Raw genomic sequence first — 13,300 nt, 5'->3', positions numbered from 1 at the left:
CAATCTCAGAAAATTAGAATATTACATGGAACCAAGAAGACAAGGATTGAAGAACAGAACAATATTGGACCTCTGAAAAGTATAAGCATGCATATGTATTCAGTACTTGGTTTGGGCCCCTTTTGCAGCAATTACTGCCTCAGTGCAGTGTGGCATGGATGCTATCAGCCTGTGGCACTGATGAGGTATTATGGAAGACCAGGATGCTTCATTAGCGGCCTTCAGCAATTCTGCATTGTTTGGTCTCATGTCTCTCATCCTTCTCTTGGCAATGCCCCATAGATTCTCTATGGGGTCAGGTCAGGCGAGTTTGCTGGCCAATCAAGCACAGTACACTGTATACTTTTCAGAGGTCCGATATTGTTCTAGTTTTCAATCCTTGTCTTCTTGGTTCCATGTAATATTCTAATTTTCTGAGATTGTGGATTTGGGGTTTTCATGAGCTGTACGCCATGATCATCACAATTATAACAAATTAAGGCTTGACTTATCTCGCTTTGCATGTAATGCGTCTGTCTCATACATCAGTTTCACCTTTTAATTTGCATTACTGAAATTAATGGACTTTTGCACGATATTCTAATTTTCCAAGTTTCAACTGTATCTTGTAAACATATTTATAAACATGCAGACATGCTTCTGTCTGTGCCTTCACTAACTCTCATTTTCATATTGAAGGGGAATGCAGTGATAGTTATGTGCACTAATGCACTCTGCACTCTGACTGCATTTAGCAAAAGCTCTACTCATGTTCTTTTTTGCCTCTGAACATAAGGTGTGAGATGTCTATCTGTGAATGTCTCCATGTTTGGAGACATTCACTATGTTTGCCGAACAAACACAGTGGACTTTAAACTCATATTACTTACTCTTTCCATTGGGTATGCAACTAATCTAGAGCTTGACCTAAGGCTTAAGATAACTGCAACACTGAACAGATGTCCTCCAATGTGTAAGCTGAATCACACAAATCCAACACTTACTCTGCCTTCATCATGTCAAGCCTACTTATGAGCAGCCTAGGTAAATTTACCCTTTGAAAGAGGGATCTAAAAAGGTGGAACTACATGTAATTGTGGGAGTGGTTTATTATGGAATCAGCATTTCCCTAGCAATAATAGAGATGCAAGGCATTTGTAGGTGGTGAGGGGTGCTTAACCATTCCCTTGCAAAATGTTCTTTCAGTCAATTTTGAATCATTTGTTTCTGCAATTGGCTCCCAAACCAGAAGCAAACTGTGTAGGGTGGGGGAGCAATCTCAGAAGCATTTGCAGAGGGAAATTGTCAGAGGAGGTAGCTATACATCCCTCCCACCCATGGGTTCTCACCTGCAGGTGAGAATCTACACTCTTCATTCACATTATTTAAACAAATATAGATTTAGGAACACGTATTTGCCCTGAGTTTCAGAGGTAATGCTAATCTTTGTTATAGAGAAATGGCCATTACTACATATACAGATGTCATCAAAATCCCCAAAGTTGTTTTCACAATCGTCTCTCCCTGCATTTTTAAAACAACTGCTCAAAGATCTTACCTAAAACTTCTGTACGGTGTAATTATTTCAAAAGATTGTTTTGCTGTCCGGCCTACTTGTTTCACATTAGCCACATTCATGGGGATTATAGTAATGCCATATCCAGTTTTGAAATCCTGGGAAAGGGAGGGAGGAGAGCACACAAACTTCTTTATTAAGAAATTACACACAGTTTCTGTTCAAAAGAGTGATTTACAGACATGGGCCTATTGAAAGTAAAAGAAAAAGAAAATCTATATTTCGATTCATACTAAAGATTATTTAATGCAAACATTTTGTCAATTACGTCCTGCAAGTTCAATAAACAATCACTTTTATTGAAGTGCATTTCTTAGCATTATTCCCTAAATGTTTAAAATGATTATCTCTGGATTCCTCATAACTTGTAACATTATGAAGGTAAGGTAAAGCTAAAGCTGCCTTGCCTGATGCCACCCAATAAGTGCCACACTGGCTTGCCCAATGCCATCCAATAAGTTCATGACTGAGCAGAGATTTTAACTTCTATCTCTCAGCATGTGCTTTTAAACACCTATACATTTTAAAATGCACACTAATTTCTTCCTCTGTTTTCAAAACAAGGCAAACCTACTTGGAGCTCTCAAATGCATGGCTCCCAAAAATATTATTAGGATCTGCAGAATTTTATCAAAACCTTCAGAATCGCAACCTAAATTATTAAGATTCACATTATGCCAATGGCCCATCCAGTCCAACTGGCAGGACACCTGGAATTCATCTGGCCAATGTTTCAGAAAGAGGTCTTTCCAAGAGCTAAATGGGAGATCTTTTCTTCTAAGGATGGGAACATTTACAAAAAAGAAATCCTTGCTGTAATAAATGACCACGTCCCTCTCAAGTGATCTCCCCAGTATGTATCTTATAAGAGCACCCAGAGCCAACCCATTCACTAGGTGAACTAGGTAGTCACCTAGGGCACCAAGCAGGGAGGGGCACTGACAGTCTGGGCCAGGCGACATCCAGTGAGCCAAAAACAGGGCCCAACTCCCAACTTGTGGGATGCACTGTTACACCACCCACCTGGATGAAAGGGAATACACACCAACCCACCCAGATGATGGGAGGTGCCCCCCTCATGGGCGAAGTGGGTGGGGGTGCCAAAGCCAGGCATCATCTGGGGCACCAGCAATCCTTGGGCTGGCCCTGAGAAAACCGTGGAAAGCACTTACGCAGAAGCAACAAATATGTTGCTGAGACAATCAGCCCTTAGCTTCCCATCCAGAACTGCAGAAACAACACTGGAATTGAAGCATGTCCATCAGCCATGTCCTAGTTTCCAGCAGAGGGAAGAGTTCTCCACAAATTATCAGTTACCAAAGACTGGAGGGGGCAAACCCTCTAATGGATTATGGCTTAAGGTTTTTACATTTATCATCATTTGGCACTGATTTAGCATAATTGTTTTTTCCAGTATTAATTTTGTTAGCTGCCTTGAGCATTTACTTAAAAGGCAGGATACAGATTTAACAGATAAAAATTTTCACACATAAGGAAAAAAAATTTCATGTTGTAAGAAACAGATATTCTGTTCTCATATTACAACTCTCTATTGGGTATGCTAACACATGTTTCAAAGAGAACTGAGACGGAAGGTCTTCTGTCACTATAGCCTCTTGGATTTTTTTGTTCTTTGTTCTTAATGAACAAGTGTGCAGCATGTGTGTTTAATGGTATGCCTGACTATACCTGTCCTTTATTACACAACTTTATTATACAGCCTGAACAATACAGCATGAACAATTGTAACGCTTATCAACCTGTGTGAAAAAATACTCTTCCAGCCCATCTGGAACTACACTGGCTTCCCAAAAATACGCAAGCTGGCTACTCCTGATCTAATATGGCAATTGGATAAATTCAGACAAAAAGCTCATGTAGACTGTCAGCAACATTTAGAGGCAAAATAAAATGAACAGCAAAGCCATGCAACACACACACTTTTATTTTAAAATAAAGTGATTACTGTCTGAATGCTCTACACAGTCATAAGAAGAACACACTGGAGGGTGGCACCAAAGAGCAGAAAATAAGACAGAGGAAGGGATCTCAAGACAGTGCAAAGAAACCATTTTAGGCATAACACCCTTATTCAGGATAATAATGCTAGCTACTCTCTACTAAAAGGTACCCCACAGCAAGGCCGAAGCTGAAACCTAGGGGCTCATTCCAAGAACCACAGAACACCACTTTCCTGTCCTCCACCCTAGCCACATGGAGAGAAACCCCAGGCCATCACATTCTAGCTTACTTCTTGTGCTTCAGGATGCAGAGATCTGCAAATTTGGCATTCAAAAAGCCTAAGCTCATGCCTGTTGCCTTTTTTGTTCCTTTTTTGTTTTTACAAGTTTGCATTGCATCTCACAATCTTAGTCACTACACACCTACAGTAGCTGTTAAGAGTCTGGTGTACAATGGTTATCTAGCAATTACAAAGTCCTGATTAAACAAAAAAAGTAGCACTTGAAACAAGAGGTTTCTGCTACACAGCTCACACACATTTAACCACTACGTTCTAGTGGCTCTCCATTATAAGCCAGAATCTCAAAGTTATGGTTTTAAGGGAATACAATACTCTGGCCAAACATAGTTATTTGACATGAAAGTCAAAAGAAAGAATTAAAGTATGTGTTGCTTCAAATATAGCACAAAACAGGGGTGTAGCTATAATTGAGCAGATAGGTTCAAAGAACCCGGGCCCCTCAGCTCCTGAGGGGGCCCCAGCTCCATCCTTCCCCATTTTCTTCATTATCTCCCTTACTCTGAGGGGCCACTGGGGAGAGGGGTGAACATGAGCCACCTTTCCCTAGCTACGCTCCTGGTACAAAATTGTCACCTGGATACTTCAAGAGACTTTCTCCCCCAACACACATGCCTGCCAGTGTTCAAGAAGGAAACAAAAAGGTATGTCTTGGGCAAAAGACATAGCCAGAGGCATGCTGGACAGTACACAGACCAAGTCATCCTGCAAACATCCCAAATGATCTCACATAAGCAATGAACAGGAGGGGGTAACAACAGCAAAACTAGAGGGTGCACAGCAAGAGGGACAGCATACCAGCACAACCGAACAATCCCCATTTTCACAATGAGAGTCTAATTCTCTCCCAGCTGGGCTTCTCTCATACAGTTGCTGAGGACCATCATAATTAAATGGAGTTTATTCAAAACTTCACACACTGGTGGATAATGGACCCCAGCAATTGTGATCACATTATCTGCCTAGCTCTGTTCATTTATATTCACATGTCTGAAGAGTCAATATCAATGACTGGCATTTGCTTAACAGCCAGCAATAATGAAAAGATAACAGAATCAAAGACCCATGAAAAGAGCCATGCCACATTGACAAACCCTAAGACATTCATCCCACTGGGCATTTAGGCTGGTTGTTTAGAACAACCTCAATCATGATTCAGATCTCCTTGGATACGTCTGCCTTAGAGTGTTATTGGGGCGGGCAGGGGGGATGAGGAAATAAACCATCTGAAGCACTTGCAGAATCTTCACTGAAACATTTAAGAGATGCTGTGACAGTTTTGCCATATTCCTGAGCTACAAGCAGAGGGCCGCTTCTTTATTCCAGTCCCATTTCTTTTCCTTCTCCTTAAGAGAAGGAGAAAACTTTGTTTCATGGAAACATCAATAATGTCACCTACAAATGCTTCCCATGAGGCTCTTCAGCTTCTTTCTTTGAGCAGCAGGCCCTGCATCCTAGAAATGCCTCCCAGGAGTTTACATCCATAGTGCATTCCATGAAGCACAAGCGGTGAGATCAAAGGAGAAAATTGACACCCATCTTCCCAGCGCACGTGCAAAATGCTTGGAGTATGCCCTGTGCTCCCTGATAGCAGCTAGTCTCCAGCAGCGTTCCTCATCTGTTTACCAAGTAACACTCCCCTTAATCATACCTTAACATTTTTGTCAGCCACCTTGAAAGCATGCGGGGAAAGGTGAGGTGTACATTTTTAAATAAACAGACAAAACAGGATTACATTTGTCTCTTATGAATGGAAGTCGTAAAACCTGTTTCTCTACACCTCATTAAGTTTGTTCCTTTTCATCAAAACCTCTTGAATGTCTCTAAATCATCTGTGAAGGTACTGTTCAATAATGAATGCAAATATTCCAGGTCTGAATCAAACAGAATGGGACTTACCACATCCCATAATTTACTAAACTTCATTGCTTCTCTTCTGCTTGTACAAGATGCCCTTGCTCCTCCCAGTACTAGAACCTCTGACTGCATTTTGCTCAAATGTCACCGATTATTTATGCATCTCCTGCCTGACCTCCAAATTTATTTCCTCCCTAGTTTACCACGTATGCAATTGCCAATGAGAATTCCCCCAACCTCCTGGCAATAAAATTTAAGCTTCTTACAGGCAATAATTTTTACATTGGCCTTTCTCTGTTTTGATTCTTCCTGTTATAATCCACTACTTGGTTGGTTGGGTTTCGGGGGGGAGGGGGGGTTGCAATGGTTGTGTTGACTATCATCATTTATTTGGCTGGCTATTGTGTCAGCTCATACTCCCCATCTCCACGATGCTTAAAAAATAAGATGAAGACAACCAGGTCCTGTGACACTTTCAGAATTAACAAATATCTACCCTGCCTCCCATCATCCCCAACCACAGCAGCTAATAGTCATGGATGATGGGAGTTGTAGTACAACATCTGCAAGAGGGCCAAAGTTGTAAAGCCATGAAATATACTGTGACATAAGCTTTTATGGGCCAAGCAGGGTGTCAAAACTGTTCAGGAATGTCCAGGAGTCTCCCAGAATTTGCCTCAGTCCCTGAAAGTAAGCCAGGAACTCAGTTCTTAGGAGTAAGCCAGAAGGGTCAAAAGCAGCAACCTTTTTTTAAATGCTTTCAATTTTTTTTTTTTTAACCACACAACCCCAACAGCAGTGGAAATGTGATTCACTGAAATTCTCTCTCTGGTCAGCTGTTACTTGCTCCTCTCTTTGTCCCATTTAGCACCAACACAGAAAAAGACAGAGGAACTGAAAAGACTTAAATTCCACTTAGTTTGCAGATGTCTCACAACTGCAAGACCAGCCTAACCAGTGAAGCTCGGTAGAAGGGATAGAGCCTTTTGCAGACTAGGGTTGATGTGAGCAAAGTGGTCAATGTGAGCAAAATAAATAGAATAGAATAGAATATATCCAGTCAATATCTCCAAAAGAACCTAAAGTGGAAAAACTGACCACTAACCTGCCACTTGCACCAATCAAGTCATACTGAGAGTGGAAAATGAGGATTCTGCTCTAGGACAACTATTAGTTGTCTTACATTTCTATCCCCTTTGCCTCAGTTTTTAAAATGAGTACATCTCTGTTCTCCGGAACAATTGGGTTTATGGGAGCACCATCAGAATAGGGTTCATACTTCCACTCTACCAGGATGCTCCTGTTAATCTCTGAAGAGCTTCTATCCAGAAAGCAAGATATCAATTTATCAGAGATAATCTCACATGGCCCCACTACACTCTAGCTACCTGTGGGGAAATGCATATATTTGAAAGCTAACATAGCTTCATGGGAGAAATCCTGGCTCTGCATCATAACCAGTGTTCTCTGTAAGAGGGAATCCCAGATGTTGTTGACTACAGCTCTCAGAATCCCTAGCTGCAGTAGGCTTTGACTGAGGATGCTGGGAGTTATAGTCAAGAACATCTGGGATTTTCTGTTAGAGGGAACACTGATCATAACTTGAAAAAAAAGGGAGGCTCTGTTGAGAATTCTGAAAGGTCCTCCAGGCCAGGGGTTCATAGAACCACTGGCTGCTTATCATCTCTTTCCTCAGCAGTTAAAGTCCTCTTCTCAGCTGCACATCACATGCTTCATGTACACATGAAGAGGAAGCAGCTTAACAGTGGCTGGCCCTGCTTCAGTCCTTGACACCTTTGACAGGAGGAAAGAATGGGCACTACTGGCATACAATTGATTGCATGATTGGGAACCCTGACTCTGCTAGGGTTTCCAAGTCACAAATAGACTCTAAAAGCATACAGGTGTACATGCATAGAGCCCTTTCTCACATTCTGCAGCTTACTCAAACGACAGGGCCAGGTCAGCTGATGTGAAACCACTTTCCCCACACATATTCACTCATTGTGATATGTAGGTGAGAATTTAATGATCACATTTCCAAGCAGAGACAATTATCTACTAAACAGAGAGATAAGACAGGGACAGATAAACAATGGGAAAAGGTGGACAATGGCTTTATGAGACAGTTTTTTTTCTGGTTATCTCCAGGAGGAGCATTCAGCCTTCTCAACAGCCAGGCCTAGGTTCGTCAGCCAGCAGAATGAGGTGATAAAATTATGAGGTGGTAGACTGTGAAGTACCACTTCAGACTGCAGCTGAGATATGCTGTTATTAAAATGTTCCACCAGCACATCAAGGATAAAAGGCACTAGCCCAGCTTACTCCTTACATAAGTGACCACCTTCCCTTACTCTGCCTATTACAACCCTGGCTGGCTACTAAAGCTTTTGTTTGATTGGTTATCTACCTTGTCTTTCCTGCTTTCCTTTATATTCCCTGCTAACTGAGCAAAGAGGCACCTTTTAAAAATGGTGGTTTTCTTTACTGAGCAGAGGGAGAGCAGCATCCCTCCAGTGGCTGTTGCTGGTGTGTATCTTATGCTTCTTTTTAGACTGTGAGCCCTTGGAGACAGGGAGCCATCTTTATTTATTTATTTTTTAAATTTCTCTGTGTAAACTGTTTTGGGAACTTTTGTTGAAAAGCGGTATATAAATATCTGTTGTAGCAGTATGTTCAGTAGAACATTCAAAAAGTGGACCCCCACCTGTTGTCTAAATGGGGACAAACTCTAGTCTACCACCTCTAAATTCTAACATTCTACTGTCTTGGAGCCTGGTTTCCATGAGCCCACTTTTCACATGATAAGTATAGCATGTAGCCAAGATCTAAGCCTCAGTCCCCCAACAAACAACAGATGCATAGTTGCCTTGAAGTGCTATATAAATATTCTTTAAATATTGTGTGTGCATGCACATGTGAGAGGGAGGGGGAGAGAGAGAGAGAGAATGTGTGTTTGCGTGTGTGCACGTCCACACACAACATTTTTAGAAAACCCTTACAACAACAGGAATCATATGTCTTTGTGAGCACTGCCCAAGTAGACAGGGAAAGAAAGAGACATAAATTAATAATTGTGCATGTTTGTAAAGCTCCTGAATAAGTAGGACGTCTATCACAAGATCCATCGTCATGTTTATTCAAGCAAGAAAGAGAATGGATGTCTGTCTATCTATTTCCCATTTTCAAAATTTAACATTCTAGATGGAAGGATTATCACTGCCTTAGAAACCATGAAAGCCAGTTTCCTATAAGCTTACACCTTGTGGTTTTTTATATTATATCATATCAATGAGGAAGTCATATAACCCACTGGCTTTATTATTCCAGTTGGTATATAACTTATAAAAATCAAAAGAAACGTCAAACCTATATCTGCCCACTTGCAAAGAATTAGTTCAAAATTCTCTATGCACATTTATTTGAACTACAATATGCAATATAGAATGCATGTACTAATGTACTGTTTTTAATAGTTCATTTTGCATTTACCTCTTTGTGATGCTTAGGAATATAGGAAGCTGCCTTATACCGAGTCAGACCTTTGGTCCATCTAGCTCAGTACACAGTCTGGGAGCGGCTTCTCCAAGGTTGCAGGCAGGAGTCTCTCTCAGCCCTATCTGGAGACACCAGGGAGGGAACTGGGAAACTTCTTCATGCAAGTATGCAGGTGCTCTTCCCAGAACAGCCCCATCCCGAGGGGAATATCTTAGAGAGCACACAGATGTCTCCCCATTCAAATGCAAACTAGGGCAGACCCGGCTTAGCAGAGGGAACAATTCATGCTTGCTACCATAAGACCTGGGAAAAGTCTTCTGGGAAGAGTTGAAGGAAAGAGAACGGAGCGTTGGTCACTCACAGTGAAGGCTCCTTCTTGCTGCTGGGTCCAAGGGCATCTCACGTGTGGTTATGCAATCCCATGTGACTCCAGAGGCAGGACTAAGTTAATTAGTTTTGCTTTTGAGGCTGGGAGGAGCTAACCCACCTCAGTTCTTTTAGGCCAAGATGCGATAGGTACTTCAAACTCTAAAAACCTGATAGAAACTAGGAACAACAACATGTCAACAAACAACCAGACCAGATTACTGCTGCCATTCTTGTCTGGTAATGTGGTCAATAATAAAAAATACTATAAATTAAGTTATTCAGAAAAAATTGCAAACTATGATCCCCCGGTTCCTGGACAGTATACATTGGCATCAAGGGTGGGTCGAGACGCCCTTGGACCCAGCAGCAAGAAGGAGGCTTGGTCACGGTGAGTGACCAATGCTCCGTTCTCTGCTGCTGGAGTCCAAGGGTGTCTCACGTGTGGGGACATATCACAGCCCTAAAACCAAACGGGGCGGGGGGGGGGGAGAGAGCTGGGCACTTACTGTGCAGGAAGGACCTGTTGTAGGATGTGCTTCACAAAAGCCGCCTGAGAGGAGGAAAAGGCATCCAATTTATAATGTTTGATGAACGTGGAAGGTGCCTGCCAGGTGGCTGCTCTGCAAATATCCTGGACAGGGGCATTAGCTGAAAAAGCAGCCAAGGCTGCTGCAGACCTCGTGGAATGGGCAAGAATTTTTGTGGGTGCCCTGAGATTTTGGGATTCATAGGCTTGTGTTATGCACACCTTCAGCCACCAAGCTATGGTGGTGGGTGCAACAGGTTGCCCCATAGATTGTGGCAAAAAAAGAAACAAAGAGAGACTCAGAGGACTTAATGTGTTTAGTTCTCTTAATGTAAAGTTTAAGGCACCTGCACACATCTAGCTTGTGCCAGGCCTTCTCTGCCAGATGGACCAGCTTTGGACAAAAAGAGGGCAAAATTATACTTTGAGACATATAAAAATGAGAAGCTACTATTGGTTGAAAAGGGGGGTCTGGAATCAGTTTCACAGAGTCTTCAGAAAAAATACAAAGATTTCCATGTATAGAGAGGGCCCTGAGCTCAGACACCCTGCGTGCAGAGGTAATGGCGACGAGGAACGCCAATTTGAAGGAGAGTATGCGTAATGGAATTGAGGACAGAGGTTCAAAGGGAGGACCCTGGAGAGCCTTAAGAACGGTATGTAAGTTCCAGTTGGGGAAATGATGGACCACTGGAGGAAACAGGAGGGTAGCACCCTTCAGGAAATGTTTTAGGTGAATATGGCGCTGCATGGATCTCTTTGATGTCCCCGAGATGAGGCCCACTAAGGACACAGCTTGGTGTTTTAAGGTATTTGCGGACAGTCCCTTATCCAGTCTGTCTTGCAGAAACTGCAACAGGTGTTTCATGGTGGCAGACCCTCTAGGTACTCCATGACATGCTGACCATCTTAATAAGGCTCTCCATGTATACTGGTAGATCTTGTTAAAGTATTGAGGACTGTGGCCGAGTAGCTATGTTGTTGTAGGATGTGCCATTCAGTTTCCAGGTGGCCAGCTTTGACCATCCTGGATCTGGATGACATACTGGACCTTGTTGAAGAAGATCTGGCATGACAGGAAGCATCAGATGTGGCTGAGTGGCCAGGTTAGTGAGTTCTGTGAACCATGGTCTCCTGGGCCAAAACAGGGTCACTAGGATGAGTCTGAATCTTGACTCTGCGCAGCATATGTGCCAGGAGTGGAGTGAGAGGAAAAGCGTACAGGAGGTCCTCCGGCCAATGGGATGAGAGTGCATCTATCACTTCTGCCTGGTGACATGAGAACCTCATTAAGCAGCAAGGAACTTGTGCGTTTGTTGGGATTGCGAAGAGATCTACTGCTGGAAGGCCGAAGTGTTCCATGATATGTTGGAACGTTTTTGGGTTGAGATGCCATTCCGCCGGGAGCAGGTCTGAGTGGCTCAGCCAGTCTGCTACTGTGTTCAGGCCGCCCTGAACATGGTGGGCTGTGCCAAGTGGATGGCTCTGAGTTCCAGCCAGTTGATGCTGTGCTGGCATTCCTGTATCGACCACCTACCCTGAGCAGACCAGTGTAGGGAGTGAGCTCCCTAGCCCCTTTTGCTGGTGTCTGTGATGATTATGATCCTAGGAGGATGCAGGAACCCTTTGCCCACTGACAAGTGGGGAGCAGTGATCCACCAGCATAGAGAGTGTCAGGGTTACTTGCCTGTTGGACTTCACTGCGATGTCCACATGGAAGGGTAGCAGGAACCACGGCAGAGGACTCAGGTGGAAGTGGGCCCGTGGGACCGTCTCCAATGTTGCCACCATCAGGCCTTGAAGCCTGGATAGGGACATCAGGTATGGAAGTTCTGAGCTCAGGACCTTGTGGACTTCTGTCTCCAGGGATTGTCTGAATTCCTGTGGGAGGAACAACTTGTTTTGCTGAGCATCTATGAGCACTCCCAGATGAAGAATCTGGTCCCTTGGTTTTAACTGGCTTTCCCCCCCCGTTCATCAGGAATCTGTGACTGTCGAGGGCCCGAAGGGTGTCCTGTAGGTCATTCTGGGCTGTCTTACTTGTTGTGGATTGATGAATAGATCGTCCAAGTACCCATAAATCCTCACGCCCTTGAGCCGCAGGTGTGCTATCACAGATGCCAAGACCTTTGTGAATATGTGCAAGGCCGATGAGAAACCAAACAGGTGCGCTCTGTATTGGTAATGCACCCCTGAGTACAGGAAACGAAGGAGGTGGCAACTGTCCTGGTGGATCAGAATGTGAAGATAAACCTCCTTGAGGTTGATGGACATGAGAAAGTACAAGTGGTGGAGTGCCTCTGCGATGAATCTCATGGACTCCATCCCAAAATTGCATTTTCGCATAAAGTGGTTCAGGTGTTTTAAATCCAACACGGCCCGCAGGGAACTGTCCTCCTTTGGTACAGTGAATATTATGGAGTAAACCCCTGAGCCTTGCTGGTGTAGTGAGATGGGTTCCACGGCTCCTATTGCCAGGATTAGGTAAATTGCCTCCTGTAGACCTTGATGTTTTCGCTGTCGTCGGGAGGTCGGGGTGGGTAAAAATCTGTGAGGTGGTCGGCTGGTCAACTCTATGGAGTAGCCCTCCTTGGCGGTGGAGAGCACCCAGTGGTCTGATGTGGTGGCCTCCCAGATGTGCCAGTGAGAGGAGAGGCGACCGCTGAGGGGCACCTTTCCCGCCCTGTCATTCCTGTTGTTTGGACTGCTTGTTTTAAGCAGCGAATTAGGCCCTATTTCTGAAGGCCTGCCTGGTTGTTCTGGACCAATCCCGCTGGGAACGCTAGGATCTGAAGCCCCTGTCTCGGCCTCCATGGAGGAGCGAAAGGACTGTAAAGAATGCCCTCCTTGAGGACAGTCCTGTGGTATGTGTTTTTTGTTGTTGTTTTGGTTTGATTTTGTGTGTGTGTGTGTGTGTGTGTGTGTGTGTGTGTGTGTGTGTTTCTTTAATGCAGCAGGCATGGATTTATTAAGTTAGTTAGTTAGTTAGATTTATATGTCGCCCTACTCCCATAGGACTCAGGGCGGCTTACAAGCAATAACATACACAGCAACACAATTCTATAAAATACATCTTACATAACATCATAACCCCAAACCCATACAGTATTCCACATGACATAGTAACCATGGATTACAAAATCACTCTACGACCAGCTATCTCAGCAACCGAACACCCGACGGAACATTTCAGACTTATATGCCTTACGGAAAGCCAACAGATCATGGAGAGCTC

At 43.7% G+C, this 13,300-nt stretch overlaps 1 protein-coding gene across 1 annotated transcript in view; it reads right to left on the bottom strand.

Moving 5' to 3' along the window:
* Positions 1-13,300, bottom strand: part of ARAP2 (ArfGAP with RhoGAP domain, ankyrin repeat and PH domain 2) — a 154,311-nt gene that overhangs the window by 93,999 nt on the left and 47,012 nt on the right. The window contains exon 10 of the mRNA XM_053255178.1: positions 1,538-1,653. Coding sequence (XP_053111153.1) covers positions 1,538-1,653 — 116 coding nt within the window. The remainder of the gene's footprint in view (positions 1-1,537; positions 1,654-13,300) is intronic.

This window comes from Hemicordylus capensis, chromosome 5, assembly GCF_027244095.1.
Source record: "Hemicordylus capensis ecotype Gifberg chromosome 5, rHemCap1.1.pri, whole genome shotgun sequence".
NCBI classification, from domain to species: domain Eukaryota; kingdom Metazoa; phylum Chordata; class Lepidosauria; order Squamata; family Cordylidae; genus Hemicordylus; species Hemicordylus capensis.
This window is presented reverse-complemented; position numbering and strand designations above follow the sequence as displayed.